The 21,076-nt window shown below is 45.5% G+C and overlaps 2 protein-coding genes across 2 annotated transcripts in view; one reads left to right on the plus strand and one right to left on the minus strand.

Moving 5' to 3' along the window:
- TTC23 (tetratricopeptide repeat domain 23) overlaps nucleotides 1–5,830 on the plus strand; it is a 55,873-nt gene extending 50,043 nt beyond the window's left edge. The window contains exon 11 of the mRNA XM_019477507.2: nucleotides 114–5,830. Within this exon, the coding sequence (XP_019333052.1) occupies nucleotides 114–204 (91 nt within the window). The 3' untranslated portion in view covers nucleotides 205–5,830. The remainder of the gene's footprint in view (nucleotides 1–113) is intronic.
- The window catches only part of SYNM (synemin), a 26,193-nt gene continuing 6,961 nt past the window's right edge, over nucleotides 1,845–21,076 (minus strand). Inside the window, exons 3-4 of the mRNA XM_059714564.1 lie at nucleotides 10,852–10,925; nucleotides 1,845–10,220 (exon numbers count right to left, since the gene is read on the minus strand). Coding sequence (XP_059570547.1) covers nucleotides 6,304–10,220; nucleotides 10,852–10,925 — 3,991 coding nt within the window. The 3' untranslated portion in view covers nucleotides 1,845–6,303. The remainder of the gene's footprint in view (nucleotides 10,221–10,851; nucleotides 10,926–21,076) is intronic.

Raw genomic sequence — 21,076 nt, forward strand, 5'->3', positions numbered from 1 at the left:
TAGTTTTTGCTGGGGTGGGCATGGATTTAATACTATATTTTGAAGATTCTATAAAAGAAGTGATGAGGTCTACAATGCCGATAATGAACTACATACAATTCTCCCTTTTTCAGGACCCCGGATGTAGCAACAGAACAGAGAGGAACAGATGAAGAAAAGCCACCGCTTCCCTGTTCCACAACACTTCGTGGTGGGAGGAACTAGCTCCAGTACATGTGATAAGTTCCTGACATTTGCTAATGACTGAACTTGTATCTCTCCAGTGTCCACCTGAAATCTGACATTTGCATCAAAGATTGCACATAGAGCAGATTTCCATGAGGACAGACCACTTGCTTATGTGCCTACGTTCTCGAATACAGCTGAACACCAATTTAATATTATGGGAGCATTTGCTGTTATCCCATAGCTGCCTCTTCAGTATTTTCACTTGTGAAAACAAACCAAAAAAAGGTTTTCATTGTGGAAATTCATAACATCTCTGCAAAATTTAATATAGGTCAAAAAGAGAGTCAGAGTACAGTGCAATACTGGCACTCATTACTTCCTATCTATACAAGAAGTCTGAGAAATACCTTTTTCTAACAGCGCTACACAACTTTAAGCAAGTCCTGCCATGTTCAAAACATCTAGGACTCCTTCGATCTCAAGATTTTTCCTCCTCCTTTGGAGACAAACAGTTGGATCTGAAGAGTGCCTGGTGTCAGACTGAAGGAATGCTGCTATATCTTATCCACAACACAATTTGGAGAAAAAATTAGAGCAATGAAGTTGGCTACACAATGCGCAGTTGGAAATCATGCCATTTTAAGATCATCCCTTTTCTTGTTCTACATGTAATAAGTTTCCAGGACCTGGCAAGTACTTTGTCTCATACTTGGCTGGAGGGATATTTATGCTGAAAGAGGAAAACAGGCTTATCCAAGGCAGCTTTGGGAGTATTAAGTAGGAATTTGGGGAATTAAGACATACACATTTCTGGTACTGTTTTTTTTCAGGAGTTCAGCACTGGGAGCAATTTTCATGGCATCTTTTGATAGCACCACTGACAACCATGTTAAGCCTAGGAACTAAGAAAATCTCAAACAAATGTACAACCCGCTAGCCCAGTCCATCTTAACATTCAGAGAGTTTCTGCTCCATGATTTATGGTGCCAGTAGGAAGCTGGTTTTAGATGGAGTTTTACCTGAGACCAGTTAGCTATCTTCAGCATATACCACCACACAAATCCTGCCCTTGCATTTTGTAAGAAGTGCAAAAAGGACTTTATTTCTGTTTATCTTCAACTGAGAGAAGCTGATTAGTCTCCAGAAAAAGTTCCTCCCTTCATCTGAATCGTGACCAATACATATTTCCTTTAACAAGTAGGAAACTCTAAAAAACATTTGTGCATTTTACTTTCATGTGAGAGGTTTGTGGTTGGTTAAGGAAAAGAAAAACAGTAATAACCTGTTTAGGGAGTTCAGAGGTGCTGCAAAAGGTCCTGCTCCTTTACAGCAAATACACAGGTTTTGCTTTGGTCTGTTGCCCCAGTCACAGGATGAAAATTAAGGGACAAAAATAATTCATCCAAAACCCAGAGCAGAAGGAAAACTATGATTCTGTCTGCGACAGCAACTTCTGTTCTCTGTGCTTATATATGCCCTACACATTCTGCAGCCTCCTGCTGCTATGGAGACTGGCTAGCCAAATACAGGAAAATGCTGTGGAAAAACCCATCTCTACCATCTCAATTGATATGAACACACAGTAAAGCTTCAAAGCATGAGGCGTGACAGTTGCATTCTTTTTTTCCTTTGAAAACAACAGGGAAGAAACAGGAAGAAAAAGAGAAACATCCATATTCATTTTCATTCTTTAATATTGAAGAGTGAAAAAAGTGCAAAATCACAAAACTTAAACCACCACAAAATGCAGATTGCATTGTATATGACCACAACAAAGTGCCTGCAAAGTCTCACAGCGGACATCAACAAACCCTATTTCAACCTGCCTACAGTCTTTTAAACACCTGCTAAACAAACAGCAATCCATACAGAGTCTTAGGTTTTTCATACATCTCTATGCCTTAACTCTACATTTGCTTTCAAATTCAATAGTTTGTATGTTAAAGAAAATAGTGCCCCACTTCTGAATGACCTCAAGCATATAAACGCAGTTTCCACCAAATAAAATGAGTAGTTATATTTTAACAGCCTTTTACTCGTTGAATTCAAACTCGACAATAAAGCTCATCTTACTTAAGAACAGCAACATTTCTTAAGTAAGCTTCAGTGTGTGCAGTAAGTGAAGCCACATTGTCAATCCTTCCAGCTCCAAGCCAGTAATAAGGTAATTGCACACAAGGCTGTTAAATAAACACATATTAGTATATTGCAAAAAAAAAAAGGATGGGCAACTTTTGGAGTAATAGGTTATACTTGAACTGACAGAAACAGACACATGTGAACTCTGGCCATTTCTGCAAAAAAACCTTCATCTGAGTCTGCATCAGCACAAACCACATTACAGATTCAGGGCACAAGTCACTAGCCTTTTTGTTGCCTGGATGTGGCATTACCCAAAGTGGCTGTTATGTTAAAATATATTTTGACTAATTCCTAATTTTCAGTAATGTTTAAGGAAATGACAAAAGGTTTAAGGTAATGGGAGTCAGATGAAGAGTATGCTGCTTACACATTCTTCTTCAAGGCTTATAACCTTTCTACATTAAGCTTCTCGTTTCTCGTGGCTGGAGCTAACTCCACCACACTCAGAGAGTCTTCTGATTTCATGCTGATGTCCTTTTCCAGTTCACTTTGACAGATTTTATCTAGAATCAAAGCTCTTAAATTCACAGGGAAAAAAAACCAAACCAAACCTTTTTCCCTCCGAGCAACTAAAGCAATCACAAACAAACAAACAGCCTCAAGATAACCTGCTACATCTGATAAGGTGGTGCTGTCTAAGAACATCCTGCATAGCCATGGGTGCTTCCTTGGAAGCATCCTATACAGAAACAATACTGAAGTTTTCTCCTTCAACACTACAGACCTATCTATAACACTGAAACTTTATTTCTCCTAATTCACTTGCTCACTGCCAACTCCTTTGCCTAAAGTTAAATATAACCTGCTAATGAAGAGCAGGTGACTATAACATGCCATCAGTGGGATTGTTCCTGAAGAGAATGCATCTTAAAATTTTTCCATGAAGTTTTCAATAAAATGGGATTGATACTAGTAAATTGTTTGGCTTCTGCAGGATCCTTATGTCTGTTTGAAAGAGGTTTTAAGTTTCTGCTTAGGATTCAAACTTCTAGAAAACTAATGCCAATTTTTTCAAATGTGGGTACATTCAATTATGGATCTAAATCTAATTTTAGATAGAATACTGAAATATTGCTTGTCAACTTATGTATCAAACCTTAAGCTGTAGTTTAAAATTCTGCCCTAAAACCAATATAGAATTTTACTTTTAAAGTGCACCATTAAAAAACCCTTAGATGATCAACTAAGGCAATAACACTATATGCCATCAAAGAGCTGTAACAGCTCACAAGCCCCTTATCTGTAAATGGGAGCAAAAATACATATTATAAGCATAGCTTAGTCATTCTGAAAAATATATCCATTATGTGGTTTCAAACATAAAATGCACTTAGCATTCACACTTGGGGGTGCATCTGCACTCCTCTGCTTCAGATTAATTTTCCAGCACCAGCATTGCTGCTCACCATTTCCCAGTTTGGTGAACTATTTCATAATACAGCGCTGAGTGCATGCAATCCTGGTCTACACAAAGAGTTACACCATTGTAATTAAACAGTGATGCAAAATTTGCAGTGCAAACAAAACCCTTGAGTTACTATATTTAATTGCATACCACACAATAAGGCACCTTGCTTTTGAGAAGGCAGAATGAAGGGGAAAAAAAAAGATTTTTCCAGGGTCATGGCTGTACAGAGTAATTGTCAGCTCACTCACCCTACCTATTCCCAAAAATCAAAACCCTAGCTGCTGTTGAACACTGGTCTCTATGGGTGAATCTACAGTTTTAAAAAGAGCTAAAAACGTTCTGAAAGGTTGCAAAATAGGAGAAGAGAGGCTAGGAATAGCTTAAAGACAGGAAAATTGTCATAAGAAAGGTTTGCTTGATTAATGGAACATGAAAGCTATTAAAAAGGAGAGAAGATTGTTAACACCTGTGGAGCAGAGAACAATAAGCCAGTAAGTCAACTGATTCTCTCAGCTGCCTGAATAAAAGTGCACCCGAGGTGCTTCTATTCTGGACAGAAAATCAGCTTCCCCACTTAAGACACCCTCCCCACCCCCCCAATTTTGGGGGAATGAGTTTTGAGAAAAAACTGCATGTGGTATGCAAGTAAGTATAATAGTCTTTGAAATGATTGATATACCTAGTATAGTTAATCCACCTCATATCAAAAATAGGGTAAAATGTTAAACTAAAAGTAGTGCATTTCCACTTCCTATTTATGTCTCTACTGAAAGGCAGTAATCCATTTAGTAAAATCTAGTTTCTATTGATGGTAAATAAACTGAGAACAAGCACCATGCCAGAATAAAATGACTTAAGCTGGAGTGTAATACAGGTCAAACACACAAAACTAATGTTTATGTAAGCACAGGAAAGAAGTTAAAAAGTTAAAAGTTAATTATCTGACACAATCCACCCATCTGGACTTAAAGTGTGGTTCTGCTCTGTAGAGTGCATCTGTGTTTGTGCATACATGTGCAAAAATAGCAGCCTCGTACTGCGTGTATCTAATTCCCTCTGCAAATCCAGAGTCTGATCTTATTTCCTGAGTGACAAAAATAATTTTTCGTTACTATTTTTTCTTCCGTTCCGTTTCTACAGAGACAGAGCTAATGCTGCTCTTAAAGAGTTGGACTCTCTTCCAGATTGGGCACCAACAGAATTAAACATGCTCTAAATGGCAGAGTTGAATATTGCTCCTGTTGCATGTACTTCTGCAAACCCAGTGAAAACAACTGGATTTCAAATGATGTAAGTCAAGGGTGGGTAAAATGCAGCCTGCCAGGCCATTCTATCTAGCCTCCAGGGCCCCTAAAAAATTTAGAAAATTAGTATTTATCTGCCCCTGGCTGCCTGTCATGTGGCCCTCGATGGCTTGCCAAAACTCAGTCAGCGGCCCTCTGCCCGAAATAATTGCCCGCCCCGATGTATGCGAAAGCAGAATTTGGTCAAGGCATCTATTATTTTTTAATATGCTCAACCCCCCCCAAAAAAACCCATGTGAAAATTTCAGGTCCCAGGTTGGATTTTCAGGGCTAGCAGTTAATAAGGCACCTTTTATCTGTGAGGAGAGAAAGGCTGATCTGGGAAATAAGGCACAATAAACAGGGGACCCATCAATGGCATTTTTACAATAATTTTTCAGAGCAGACAGCACATGAGTTAATCCCATTGTGCTATCTGACATGCTGTCACAGCGACCTTAGGTTCTTACAATACCTAACAAAATCAAGGCAATATGGCACACTAAAAATAACCAGTTTATAGTATTAATATGCACGCTGCTGAAATTGGAAGGAGTTTTCCACTGACTTTGGTATAAATGGGATCTGGCCTCTGGATTTTTTCCATTTTTCTGCTGACCAGTTCTTTTTAAAAATGTTAACCAAATTATTCTCTTCAAGACTGACCAAAACATTTCCCTAAAATATATGCCTGCTACAGTCGTTTCTTATTATATAAATGATAAAATGTAACATATATTCTTAATTCATAGATGTCATTAAATAATGGTTGCTGAAATCTTGCTATTAGGTATTGCATATAAGCACATTAAAATGGAACCGGAAATCAGCTGTCTACATGGCTTACTCCAATACTATTTTAACTGAGTTATTGCATTTCATTATACTTGTGGATATAATCATTTCAAATTCAAACAGAAATGCTGAATTATTTTAGTATCCAAATACAATATAGTATTCACTCCAGTTCAAAACAGACATACACGTGTGGATCAGATACATATATAGAATATATGCGACCTTGCAGTTTCCCCAGTGGAAGTTTCCTGTCCGGGGAGATCCAGGTATCCAAAGTAACTGGAAACAGGTCAGGAAGGGGGAAAAATTGCAGTAGCAAGGCTCCTCCATAGAGAAGTGCTCCAACAAAAGATGAAGGATTTTGCATAGATTGAGACTTGGATTTCAAATTTATCAGTCTGTGGTTAGGACTTAAATAGGAAAGTTTAGCTTCTTTAAAAAAAGGAAAACAGTCAAAAATACCCATGGTGAACAAGCTACTAAGCCATTTCATTCAAGTGCCTTTTAGAACCATTGCCCATCATTATCTTCCTCCTCCTCCTCCTCTTCTTTGTCCAGATAGAGAAGGGCAATTTTCTTTTCATCAGAAACTACTGACCTTTGGTCTACCATTCTTTGCAGTTCTACAGTTTTATTGAACACTGATTTCTCTGTTAGTTGTTCACTGTGATCCTGGGAAGAATGAAAAAAGGCACCTGCTTCTTTGCTACTTTCACTCTCTGCATCCTTCTGGTCACTTCCAACTATGACCCGTGACCGACTGACGTCAGGCTCCTTCCTACTGGATACAAAAACTGTGGCTGCTTCTTCTCCCTCTTCCACCAAGGGGGCTGCCCCTACATTAGTTACATCCATTTGGAAAGTAAAAGAAGTTTCCTTGGGTCCTAATCTAATGTGTCTCATAGATCTGCTGCTCTCTGATGACCCTTCTGTCTGAGAAATATCTTCCAGTGCTTCAGAGATGGGCCCTTTGAAGATGATTTGCTCAGAATGAGTTTCTATAGGACCCATTGTAAAGTGCCTGATGGATCTATCGAAATCGGAGGTTCCTCCAGTCTCTGATGGGCTTCCTCCTGCGCTACTGAACTCAGAAGATTCAGAAAGGGAGCCCTGGTATAGGATCTGTTCAGTTTTGATTTCCTTTTGACCTAGCTTAATGTGCTTTACTGACCCTTCAGAGCGAAAACGGTCACCGACTTCAGTGAATTCCAGATGTTCAGAAATGGGGACTTCGTAGATGATTTGCTCAGTTGTCATAAATTCTTTAGGACCTATTTTAATATGCCTAACAGATGTATTAGTATCTGAAATCTCATGAGATAGGTCTTTTGCACTGCTGGGTTCCACTGTTTCTGGAACAGGCCCTTCATATATGAATTTCTCAGTTGTCTGAAATTGGTTTTGCCCTAATCTAATGTGCATTACTGAACTGTCAGTCTGAGACAGGTCACCAGTGCTACTGACCTCTACACTTCCAGGAATGGGCCCTTTAAATATGACTTGCTCAGCATGAATTTCTTTGGGACCTAATATAATATGCCTTATTGTTCTGCTGGCATCTGCTGACCCTTCTTGAGGAAGATCCCCTGTGCCACCAGCCTCCAAGGAGTCTGAAGTGGGCCCTTCAAAAGTGACTTCTTCCACAATCTGCCTTGACCCTACCGTGATGTGCCTTGTGGACCTATTAATGTCAGTGCCGAATGGTAACTGAGCAAGGTTTGGGGGTGCACCTGTTTCTAGACCAACAGGCCCCCTATAAATAATTTCTTCAGTGGTTTGAATTTCTTTAGGACCCAGTTTAAAATGCTTCACAGACCTGCTGATATCTGATGACCCTTCTGTCTGAAAAAGACCTTCGGTACCACTGATCTCTAGAGTTTCAGAAATAGGCCCTTCATATATCCTCTTCTCAGTTCTCTGAATTTCTGTTGGACTCGTATGCCTCGCGTGTTTGTTAACATCTGCTGACCAACGTAAGGGGGAGACACCTCCTGCACTGTCAAATTCCAGAGTTTCCGAAACCGGACCTTGGTCTGGGGCATGATATTCATTGCCATCACCGATTCTCACACTGGAAAAGTTATAAACCTCTTGACTAGCCAAGGGAGCGGGCTTATTACTGCCTGGGGAAAGATCTATTTGTATGCTGCTTTTGCCACCAGACGGACTTTCTGACCCTTGTTTGTCATGTTCGGACCCTTCTTTTTTTGGAGACCACGGTGAAGTCTTCTCCATCTTACTCATGATGACATCATCAAACTGCGGTATATCGAACTGGATATCATACTGGGCAGGGTCAAGAGTTTGGGATAGGCTGACTTCAGCAACAAATGTCTTCGAACCACCTTCATCAGTCTTCTCAACTGTTTTTATATCAACTGCCAGGTTACTAGAGTCGGCTTGATTTTCTTTTGTTAATGCAGATAGTTCTTCCTTCACGCTCTCTGGAAGGCTTCCCTCTAACTGCTCGAGTGCCTCTTTCAATTGATGTTTCGGGTCTTTGGTTTCTTTTGATAAAAGTTCCTTTATTGAGGTCTGAAAGTCATGAGGTATTTTAATCTCTCTCTCAATGACAACGGATTCAACATGCGATGCTTCATCTCTTGGATGTTCTTCTTTTAAGATATGAGCGCTTGCTTCCTCCCCAACAACCTGATACGTTACTTCTGGTGATTTCATGCCATCATCTTTCTTATTTTGCATGCCCTGCAAAAATTCATCTTGCCAAGCATACTTAATAGTTGATTCTTCCTCTATGTGAATTTGCCCGTACACCGAGTCATCCTCGTTTTCTTGAGCTGAGGGGTGATCATCTGGAACAGATACAAAATATTTCTGCTCATCAGTAGTCTCCTCTGCCTCGGTGACTTCTTCCACATGAGTGAAACGCTCACAAGGCTCTGTTTTCTTTTTTAGATTTTGACCTGTCATTGTGAGGTTGTGTTCCTCTTCATCACCGTAACGCCCTTCTAAGCCCGGGGATGTATCCTCTACCTCCTCCACTTCAAATGGTGTAGAAAATTCACTCCTTTCATCAGCTGGAGAATCTAGTGGCTCCTCAATGATCTCAACATTAACAGACATTTTGCCCGTACCCTCTCTCCCTTTCAGGCCAACATTAATTATATCTTCTATCTCCTCTCTGGAGGGTGTTCCCTCAATGTCTTCCAGAACCCCCTTTTTAGCATCCTTATTTAATACATCTCCTAGGTCAACTTCATCTTGGACTGTAGATTGTATTGTGATCTCGGTTTTCACTTTTCCATCATCAGAATGATCTTTCTTTTCATGGTAAGTAACTTTTGTATCTGCTGATGTTTCTGAACCAGAAGATGGCACAAAACTTTTAAGAATATCAGCAACAATATTTTCTGCTATGTTTTCTGTCAGTGAAGAACTTATTTTAGGGCTGCTTTTGTCACCAACTCCATCTTTGTCTCCCAGGTTGATTTCTCTTTCTGGAATATTTTCATTGTGAATATCAACATGTTTTGTTCTCCATTCATCCCCCTCTCTTCCTGCAGCAGTTTTAAGACCTTCTAATGTTATTTCTACATCACTGGCCTCTGATGTTTTGTCTGGACTGTGCATTTCAAAAGAGACGGGTATCTCAATAGTCTCCTTCCTCCTCGATTCCAAGGCCACATCTTTGACCTTTTTGTTCCATTCAGGTAGATCACCCAATATAAACCTTTTATTAACCACGTCTTCTTCTATTACATGCTTTTTCTGCTCTATGCCTGGTTGAGCCTCAGTCTTTCCAAAATTAACACTTTTTTCTTCCACAGTAAATTTATCATCCATTTTCTTTTTCTCCAGAATAATGCGTCTCTCCTCCTCAATTGGTTTGTCTCTTTCTCGGTTTCCTTGCAGTACAGTACGAGTTTCAGCTTTCTTTTGTTCATACTCATTTTGTTTAAAATTGGAGTTCAGCTCATAAGATTTTGTTCTTATACCTTCGGAAATGCCTGGCTTTGTGTCAGCTGCGTAGTCCTTATTTGGCTTCTGAACACGTGTTGACTCTTTTTCAAAAGAAACTGAGGAAGCAGCTGTAGCTTCTGCTTTCTTTCTTTCAGGATATGTTTTTTGCCAAATTTCAGTCTTTTTCTGAAGACTGTGTACTGGAGTAAGTGTTGTGAACTCTCTGTGGTCCTTTGCAGCTTCTCGAGTCACATCCTTTCTGATAGGGACTGAAGGACGATACGTTGAACCAAATACATCTTTTCCTACAACTTTCACGCCAGCTGAGGGTTGGGGTCTAGCACATGTTGCTCGAGTTGAATGAAGTGCGGAACTGCGGATATCTGTTAGTGGTGGTATACGTCTTTTGTCAGGACTCTTGATTACTGGCAAGGGTCTCTTTTTTCCTTCTCGGTAGGCTGAGTAAACATTACTATAGTTGTAAGATGCATCTCTGACATCTGCCAAAAGAGCATAAAGGAACCAACATTAAAAGAAGGGTCTGTTATTCATTCAGAAGTCTCAAATCCTGGAGGCGGATGTTTCGCCTCCATGTGAAGATGCCTCTCGTCCATGTGCCAGAAAGTATAAACATAAACCTAACCGCCGTTCATCATCAAGACCATGCACACGATTACGAGAAGGGGGATCATCAGGTATTAGCATTTTCAAGTTATCATTTATGATCAAAAGTTAACAGTAAATAACCGTTTGGTAAATCACATGAGAGAAGCCTGATGCTCATCTGATTTCACCTGGATTGAAGACTTCTACATAATAAAAGCCACTAGTACAACTGGCAGCCACACAATCACCCGGGATCAACAGGACAGAGAGCGTGAACTGTCCTCCCACCATAACAGATGGGCTTTCTAGACTGAGTTCAGGCTAGTTAGTCTCCAGGGCTGTCAATACAGCAAGAAATTAACTTGCGAATACTGAACAGCTCAAAGGGTTCTCTCTGCTCTAGGCAGATGAAAATACAAAATAAATTGACTTGTTTTAATAATAATAATAAAATACAAATGTTATAAAATTGTATTTAGCAGGTCTATATTTAATGCCTTTTTTTTTTTTTTTTTTTTTTTTTACCTTTTGGTATTTCTCTCCCTTGCTGATCAGTCCATGTAATGACCCACTGGCTGTCTTCTCCTTCAAGCAAGGCTCTGAAACACACACAAGTGCATTTGATTAAAGGCAAAGCATAAGCTACCAAAGCTGCTAGGGCAGTGGTTCTCAACCTGTCCGGCCCCACAGGCTGGATCCAACATGCAGGGGGCAGGGAGGTGGAAGTGGGCAGCAGATGAGCAGCAGTTAATGCTCCCACCATTCCTCCATTGCTGTATTTCTGGACCTGTGGAGAGACACATAGGCCAGATAACAGAGTGGGTCAAATCCAGCCCGCAGGCTGGAAGTTGAGCACCTGGATACTAAGGTATATGCCACTTTTGGCAACGGGGCCTGTAAACCTGGGTGGTGCTGGACACCCCCAAGCCTTATAAAGATCAACAGGAGTGAGGTTCTCAGCAGCTCGGAGCCTCACAAAGGAAACCTAATGTGGGATACAGACAGAGGTAACGAGTGTTTCAGCTTCTAATTACCCCAAAGCACACTGTTATAATCTAACTACCACGTCAGCATGATTCTGTAGCAACACAAGAAACCGTTGAAACTTCAACTCTAGTTAATTTGGGGTCAAAATTAGAGATGGAGTGGACTTGTATCTACAGAATCGTGCAGACAAGAGTTACATCACAACAGCTGATGAACACACCCGAGACGTGGCTCCCTCGCCCTTCTTAAAAACAGCTGAGAGGTCTGAATGTGTATACCCTTGGACACCTGATTTCTGGGAGAATTTTGCAACATTCAGTTCTGCACACCTTAGATGCAACCCTGTCCTTCAAACTCCCTTCTTCCTTGGCTTACTACCATGAATACGTCCACTGATTTCAGCACAACTCAAAGCAGTAAATATTTTGAAGATTGATCCCTTATAGGTAAGCCAAAGAAATATGGCAAATTCAAGCCCATTTTAACAAAGAATAATTGGAGGGAGAAATCAGAAAAAAGTTATATAAAAGTGTAATAAAGAATCATTCATGAATGAAGAGTGAGAGACCACTTCTCTTAGCTTGTTAATGCAGCTACATCCACGGATCTTCAGTATCAAGGTACTATCCTCATTTTGAAATGAAAGAGCGTTACGTCCATTGTCACACCTACTAGCCAGGATTGGGTAAAACCGTTCTAAACAGACTACAGGATCTCTGTCGTCTCAATGGCACGCAGATAATATAACTCAGTGATAACATTTAAACCGTCAGGCCGAGATCAGCACAACGCGTTTTGAAAAAGCACTTTGTTTCGATACCTTCCCTACTAGAAGTTTTCCCCCAAAGGACAACAGATTTTTCTCGTGATCCTGTCCTCTCTTTTTTGGCACTGTCTAGAACAGAGGCCAGCAACCTTGGACAAGCTGCAGGCTAGAGCACCAGAGGTCCAATGCAGGCTGCATGACGGCAGTGGGAGACTTTCCCCACTCCTGTGCTGGAGCCAGGGAGCTGCTGCTGCTCCCAGCCTCCCACTCCCCAGTTGTGGTGCGGGCACAGCTGGACGCTGATGGCCCCAGCATAGTTTTCCCCCCAGGCTGGATGCACCCGCGCCGTAACACAACTGCACCGGGCCCAGGTATCCGCAGACTGCATCCACGCTGCTGCTACTTCTCCCTGCTTCCCCAGCTGGCTGCAGCGTGGGCACAGCTGGAAGCTGACAGCCCCAGCGCAGATCCCCTCACCCCCTGGCTTGGACACTGCACTTGTCTGGTAGCCTAGGGAGGGGGGAGACGCAGCAGCATGGATGCAGTCTGCAGACACCCAACGCCAGCACAGCTCCCTGTGGGCTGGAAGCTACATCTGCGACAGCTGCGGGATGGGGGGCTAGGCAAAGCAGCAGCAGCCCTGGCGCAGCTCCCAGCTGCCCGGCCCTGGAGCAGGTGCAGGCAAAGTCCTCCAGCTCCACAAGCCAGATCCAGTGGCTCTGCAACCCAGACTCAGCCCGCAGACCTTATGGTGCTGACCCCTGGCCTAGAATAACATTCTGGTTATAGGAAACCAGAGTTGCTACAAGCTTCACCCTTGTAAAGCTTCTTTTGGTTGAGTAGCCCAATTACAGGGGTTAGCTCCACAGCTACTAACCAGAAATGAAAAGGTGACAGGCTTCTTCTGAGGGAGATTATCCCAAAAGCAAAAGAACAGAAAAAAGGTCACCGCAACCACCAGTGGTTGAATATCTGCATCCATCACTTCCAGTTGTTGCCCGTCCTCGACAGACCAGCTAACCTTAGCAACTGCCTTCAGCTGGCTTCACTCGGAGCACTAGACTGAATTGGAGTATTACTTTGAAGAATAAAGGACTTTTTCCACCTGAGTGTCAAACCACAGACATGCTGGGGTACTGTATACCAAATACCCCTTGTTCCCTATACCACGCAAGCGCCTACTCTTGACTTGCGAGATGCTGGTGGTTCCTCCTGGGAGGCTGACAGGCACTGGCCCACCGCTCCTTCCCTCCCTTGCAAAGGGTAGCAAAGACTCCACAAAAAGACTTCCACAGAAATGAGCAGGGCTGAGATATCATACGTACAAGGCAGGAGTGGACAATTATCTTGGCTGCAGGGCCACTTCACAATATTTGGTGAGCTGTTAAGGGCTGCAAGGGTAGCCTCACGGCTTGACAGGTGCCCCACACCCCAATTGCCATCTTGGGACCAGAAATCCCACCTCAAACCCCTGACCTTTGCCACCAGAAGTGTCCGTCTCTTCACCCCCCCCCGCGCGCCCACCTTTTGCCTCTGGAAATACTCCTTTTGGGAGGGGCAGGGGTCGGAGAAAAAAACCCCAAATCGTACTAAAAAAATCAAAATTGTAATTAGGGTTACTGTACGTCTAGGTTTTCCCAAATATGTACTCTTTTTACAAGAGTACAAGTGTTTCAATCTTTTTCAAGTCTTACTCTTGTATATTGTGTGTGGCTGGGTGTCAGGTTTGTGGGGGCTGTCAGCGTGGGGTTTGTGGGTGGGTGTGGGCCCCCCTATCGCCCCCTCCCCTCCAGGATGCACAGCTCCTGGCGCCAGTGGCAGCGACAGCAGGCGGGCCCTCATGGCACTTGTGGCCCACAGCAAGCAGAGCCCCCAGTGGCGCGCAGCTCCAGCTGAATCCCGGGAGCTGCAGGTGACGGCACAGAGCCCAGCCAGCCCGGGCCACTGGCGTGCGCTTTCCAACCAGACTGCACTGGATCCATGCTAGCACGTGGGGCTCCCAGCACTGCAGGCAAGAGCTGTGCCCCATCGGGCTGGGCCAGGCCAGGCTGGCTTCATGCCTCCACATGGGGCTTCCAGCACTCCAGCGGGGAGTTGCATGTGGAGGCACAGAGCCAGCCAGGCCCGCAACTCCCCCCAGCTCCTGGTCTGCACACCATTGGGCTGGGCGGGCTCTGTGCCCTCCATCGGCCTGGCCTGCTGGTGCGTGGCCATCTTCCCACCAGAAGACAGCACACATCGCTTCTCCCCCAGTGAGCACATCCCAGGAATGAGGTTTCCATGTCCTCCGCCAAAAGCCAGTCCTGACTGCTGCAGCAGTCTGATGCGGCTTCATTTAAATGTCAAATGAAGTAATATTATCAGCACGGTGACCCTGGTGGCTGTTTAACATTCTGTATTAAACCCAAATCAAACCCGTCTCTCATTTTCAGCTTTGGAAATACCAGATGCTTTGCACTGGTAATGTTCAACTGCATCATAACGTTGTTAGGACCAAGACTGGAGGTTTTTGATAGCTGAGGGTTTTGGCTCTGGGACTGAGGGAGGGGAAGGCAATTTGAGAGGACAGTTAATTACGTCAGCTGATACTTTCAGCAGAAATCCCCAACGGAGAAACACATAATGCAGACATTTCAAATGTCATCTTCAGGTTTCAGGCTCAAAGACTGGCTACAACGGACTGAGGCCCCTTGCACGTCTATGGTTTCCGTCTGCAGAATGAGAAAGACAACGCTGCATCAAATTACGCTACTTGCAAAGGCGCCTTCGCCACTATGGATTTGTGTAGATTTGGCAGAAGAGCAAGGTTAGATCCAGATTGGACTGCAAACAAATGTTAACGAACACAAACAGGACACCGCTGTTTCGCTATCCGAGTTCAACCCTAGAAAGGAGACAGGATCAAGCTCAACCAAACTAAATCAAAATAAGAGGTGTCAGGCTGTGTCTACACTAAGGGAAAGACCCTGGCTAGACTGAAGCGAGCTAACCTTTTTTAATCTAGGGAAACCACCACAGCCGGACATCCGATCACCACTTGCCTTTAATGCAAACAGACCTGTTCTTCTCATTAGTCACCATGAACCCGGTGCAGAAAAGTATGAAAGATCTGACAATGGAAGTGTTAACTATGACGAGGGAAACTAAGAATGCGGATAGTTCGACTAAGGATTTTTGGCTGCTGTTAAAACAACAGTTGTTCAGTTGCTGGAGCAACCTATGAAGTCACTAAAAATAAGTTCCAAGAAGTACACTGTATATGGCAAAGGGCAACAGCGCGCAGACAACTTGGAGCTGCAAACAGTACGACTCGAAACACACTGCGCACAAAAATTAAACCTGGACGCTGCCTTGGAATTTCTACGGCACCGGACTCACGGGCTATTTCCACTAGCTTGTGACGCAAGCATGAAAAAAAAAAATCCATCAACCCACTGTTTGAGAGAGTTAACTGGAAAAGAGAAGTGTGGCGTAGTGGACAGACCAGTCTAAGAGTTAGAATACCTGAGCTCTCTCTCCAGCCCAAGGTCAAACTACCCCAGGTTTGACCTTGGGCAAGTCATTTCATCTGTCTGTTCTTCACATTTTCCCTTCCCCTGTATTGATTTATCTATTTAAATAGTCTGGTCTTCAGGACAGAGATGGTCTCTTACCACACAGAGTGGAACCACCTTACAACAGACTCTCACTGAACAAACAGAAAAGTTTGTTGAAAGAAAGCCTTGCTAAAACAGATTTATCCAATTTGCTGCATTAGAATAACAGGGCAGGGAACAGAAGTCCCTGCTGTTAAGACTGTTAAAAGCAGAGGCTCACTGTAATCATGTCACCCTGTGTTTGTACAGCACTGAGCGCAAGGAGGCCACAACCTCAGCTGCAGACTCCAGGCACTACTCCTATCATAAAAATAATACTACAGAAACATTCTCCCACGCGTCCTCCCACTCACACTAACTGTGCCACACGTTTCCTTGGAATCAGGCCTCAAGTCACGTGGTCCCCAGCTCTTGCACATCTGGTTTTCCTTCTCCACCACGGGGTTGGAAAGGAGGGGCCGTGCTAAGAGGAGCAGGTTGCTGACTGCACACCCACTTGCAAGGACTGATAAGAGGTCATATATTCTCAGTAAAGGGGAGGCAGCTGGAGTGCCAGCATGCGGAGTGGTACCAGCAGTACGTGATGATCAGGCAGGGGCTTCCTGCTCAGAGCTGACCTGAGGAAAGAGAGATGCTGGCTGACAGGACCCAGTAACCAGCAAGGGTTCCCTGCAGATGTGGAGCGAGAGGAGGAGGCTGGACGAGGGAGGTGGGTGGAGAAAGCCTACCTGGGAAGGGACTAGAAATAAGACTGGCCAAAATAGGGCTTGCCCTGGAACGTGGACACGGAGCGGCCTGGACTGTGGTGTACAGCGCATTCATCCTTGGGAGCTGAGAGGTCTGGGTGCTTCCTGGAAGCAGTGGTGAAAATCTATCAGACTCAACCTGCAGAGGGGAAAAGGGCTACTGAGCCTTGTAATGGGGACTACGGTCAGCCCAATATAGGAGGAGAGGGTCCAGGAGCTGGAGGGGAAAAACTATATGGTCATGCAGACTCTAGCTGGATCGTCTTGCACTCTGGTCCATCTAGCTTTGAGAGCGCCTCACACGTCGTCCACCCCATCTCTGATGAGACCAGCCAGTCTCATCTTCAATGGTATGGTAGGGGCCCAGCAGCCCTAAGGAGCTGCGACCCTAAGATACTTGCAGGATGAAGCTTGACAATGAGGAAGGCCACAAGGCAGAACTTCAAGCTACCATCAATGAAATGCAAACTCCGCTTTGGGAGCCAGGTCATTCATGCGCCAGAGCCGTGTGGCTGGAAGCACCACCATAGCCCCAGGCTTGGTCCTTGGGGAAGGACGTTCCTTGCCATCATGGCCCTTCCGCCCAGTTCAGACGTGGCAATGACTAGCTCCAGCAGAAATACACTTTCATCCTGCTTTTCTAGAAGAAGCTGGCTCTAACATACCGCTCGTAGGAGCTGTAAAGCAGAAGGAAAATAGAGGCTGGGACATGCAGAAGTACTCGGGGCTACGTGGGAGGAAGGGGAAGTCAGCCAGACCCCATCTGTTCAACTTCGGATGCCAGGGGGAAAGGAGGGGCCCAGGGCTGCCCTCGCAGTGGAAACTTTGGGGCTCTGAACATGGCTATTTATAGGAGCCGCTGCTCCCTGGTGTACACAGTAAAGGATATGGGCTGATTTCCTCTCCAGAGCTGGCACCAGGCTCTCTGGTTATCCAGTACCAGACACCCGTTCCTCAGGAAGAGAAGACCAGCTGCCCCGTCCAGCCATCGACTGAGCAGATCCAGGAGACTGATCTCCCCGCTCCCCAGTGACACGAATACAGCTAATCCACTAAAGAACGTCTCTGATCTCCAGTGCAATGGGTGTGGAGCGTTTTAAACAGAGAAAACAGTGTAATCATTTTTCAGCTCCTGAGATGTAAAGGAGCTGGATTTCTTGACTTCTACCAGCCCCTGCTGTTTGGCAGACAGGCAGACCCCGTCTCTGCCCCCCACCACGCATGGCCTCTTTCAACGGGAAGCCGGTCGTGTATCTGGAGGGCTCGGTCTCGCCGCAAGACTAGAGAATCACAAGCTATCAGACAACATCTAGAGAGATTCAACAGGTCAAGGCAGCATGATCCTAACTGGACAGCAAACCCACGCTGGAGGCAATGCTGAATCGTGTCTGAGAATCCTTATTCAAACCAACAGTGCTGGAGATAATCGGTGATTTGACTGCTGGGCAGTCTCCAGAATTTAATGAGCTAAAACTGCTAACTTTTAGCCCAACAACAAGTGCCTGTTCACTTGTAACAGAGCTTGTGTCCAAACAGCTGGACTCCCAGGCAGCCGTGTGTTTAGCACTGGGTAGATATTAATCTTCAGTGCCATTTCCCCCACCAAGGTATTATCTCCACTTTGCAGATGAGTAAACTGAGGTAGAAAGGTCAGATGGTTTGCCCATGACAGCCTCAGAACTGGACGTGGAACTGGTCCTGGTGTTAAAAAACCTAACTTGTGTATTCTGTGCACTAGACCAATCACTTCTTCCACCTGACGTGCAGCCACCCCTGGATTCACAGCCGTGTTGTGCAGAGCTGTAGGACAGCAGCAGTAGCTTTTATCACTGAGCAACATTTGTGTGTGTGGTTGTGTCAAATACTGATAATACACACAGTATGAACAAACACATGGATTCATAAGGCATGCTCCCCCCCAAGAGTAAAGACAGCAGCTTGAGATAGGAAACTTTTGCTAACTGTCTAGTTCACTTTGTTAAAACTGCTGTCCTCTATACATAAAGATCAATACAGATTGCAAAGGCATATTATGTAAGAGCTGTTGTCTTCTACATGTAAAGATCAAAAGAGACTGAAAAGAGTAAGTACCATCTGCCAAGTCTATCGAATATGAAGTAGAAGGAAAACCCATCACTCTTACAGCAAAAAAAATGCTCTCTGCTTGATAATCCATCAATTTTTTTTTTTTACTTTTTGTTCTGAATCAACTCACACATCATGATTTCCAGATAAAACTGCTCTGGTCTTGCAATTGTACAACTAGCAATAAGCAAGAAAAACCCAGTAAAAGTACAGTTTTATCAGTAGGAAGGTTGTTGCTTCTTGCATTTAGCTGAGCATGTTGTCATACGCAAAGATGGTGGGAAGTGGCGCTTACAGAATTGTTTCCTGTTAACTTCTTTTTTCCAGTGCCTTCCTTCCCCGTCCCAACTCAAACAATGACTGCACGCTGGGAAAGCCAATGCTAAGATCAGTGCCAAGGAGACTGAAGGACAACCAGCAGCACACCCGAACGATCTGATGGTTAAAATGTCACCCTTTGACTTGGCAGGCAGAAGAGCCACACCACCTCCTTATTTTCCGACTGCTGTCTTACAGATTCTAGGTTTTCAACTAGTGTTTAAATGATGCCAACAATTGCAGTTCACTTGCATTTAGAATCGCCGTGACCAAGCAAGCTTCTTTTGTGCCCACAGCCTTAAATCTAAGAAATAAATAAATAAATAAACATATCTATTTTTAATATCATGGATCATGCTTCCTTCTTTAAGATGCTGTTTGTTTCATAGGTGTGGAGCAAACCAGGGGCATTGCGTAGGGGGTGCGTGCAGGTGCGTGTGCACCCCGAGTGTGGCGGTGCACCCCCTACAAAAAGGCACTGCTGACAGGTTGCCACTCGCCACCCTGCTGCCAACACCGCCAGCAGCGTCTGCGGACGGTCCACGATCGCCACTGGCCACCACGGATGCTGCCGGCGGTGCCTGCAGGTGGTCGCCACGCCACCCCCCCACCAGCGGCATCTGCGGGAGCTCCATGCTTACCGTCACTCCCGCTGCCACCAGTGCAGCCATGCCTCCCCAGCCACCATGGGCATGCATCGTTCATGGAGCAAACCTATCTGCTAAGAGCGGCACCATCTTAACATGTGCCCATTATATGCGAATTTGCTCTTATGCAATAAGCATATTTAGACCAATAATATGTTATATGCTGCAGTGGCACCAGGGCACGGCACAGCCCAGGAGCAGAGGGGAGTGGGGACAGGCGGAGCACGGTGCAGCCCAGAGGGTGCAGGTAGCTGGCGCCGGCCGTTCCCAGGGCTGCTGCAGCCGGGGCTGGGGTGAGCACCGCTCTGTTCCCTCTGCTTTGCTGCCCTGTGCAGCCCCGGGAGCGGCACCCTTCCCCCTGCCCCTTCCCTAGTCCCAGCCTCACACCTTCCCTGCCTCCCTCCCTGCCATGGGAACCTATCCCTATTTGTAACACTGTAAAGTCATTTGCTTTATGCAAATTCGATTTACATGCCATTCTCTGGAAACGCATGTACAGCATAAATCAAAGGAAACCAATCAAGGTTATTAATGTAGAACAGTAGTAGTACGCCACAGTTTTGCCTGGCTTTCCCCCCGACCAGCTCAGAGCACTTCGTAAACATGAAGGCTGAACTCCTCCGTGACGCAGGCATTATCTCCCTCTCACAGACAGCAACAGTCAGGCACAGGGAGGGTCAGAAACTCGATCCAGGTCACATTGCAAGCCAAGAACTGAAGCCAGGAGTCCAGACACTCTGTTCTAATAAGCAGGGATCCTGGTCTTCTGTGATAAAATACTGCAAATTCTCTGATAAAACCCCCCAAATCCATGATTAAAATGAAAGGCAGATCACTTTCCCCCAAGACCCCCTGGCCCTGCCACCAGCTGCCAGGGCTATGGGGCCAGGGACCCAGGTCCACACCCCCTGCTCCCCAGGAGGCAGCAGCTGCTGCAGTGGAGCAGAGCCCAGCTCCCCCACTTGTGCCTGCTGTGGGCTCAGGTGGAGGAGGCCAGCTCCCCACTGCTGTGCGCAGCCCCAGTGGGGTAGGGGGGCCCTAGCCCCCCCAGATCTGTGCGCAGGGCGGGAGCGGGTGCAGGCTGCCCACTGCAGGCTTGGGCTCCCGCCCTGCTGCCCTCCCCGATGGCGTCCGCAGCGCAGTGGGTACAGCCTGGCACTGCAGGGAAGAGCAGGGCTGTGTGGGAAAGCTGCTTCCCACTGCAAGCTCCCTGCAGCTCTGGCGACATCTGCCCACGCGGCAGCAATGAAGGGTGCAACCCCATGCCGCTGCCCCTGCTGTTGCCGCACGTGCACAGGACATGTCGCCAGGGCAGCGCAGAGCTCACAGCGGCAAGGAGATCCTCACACGGCCCCACTGTCCCCTGCAACGCTGGGTCACACCTGCCGGGCTGCAGAGGCCCTGGGGGAGAGCAGCAGGGCAGGAGTCTGAGCCTGCAGCGGGCAGCCTCCTCCCGTGCCCAACCTGCACACGTATCTGGGGCCTCCGAGTCCCTCTTGCCCCTGCGGGAGTGTGCGAAGCAGCGGGAAGCCAGCCCCAACCCCCACCCCTGGAAAAGCCACCCATGGCCGTCCTGCTCCCTGCCAGGGCCCTGCAGCCACGCTC

The sequence above is a fragment of the Alligator mississippiensis genome, chromosome 11, assembly GCF_030867095.1.
Source record: "Alligator mississippiensis isolate rAllMis1 chromosome 11, rAllMis1, whole genome shotgun sequence".
Lineage (NCBI taxonomy): Eukaryota > Metazoa > Chordata > Crocodylia > Alligatoridae > Alligator > Alligator mississippiensis.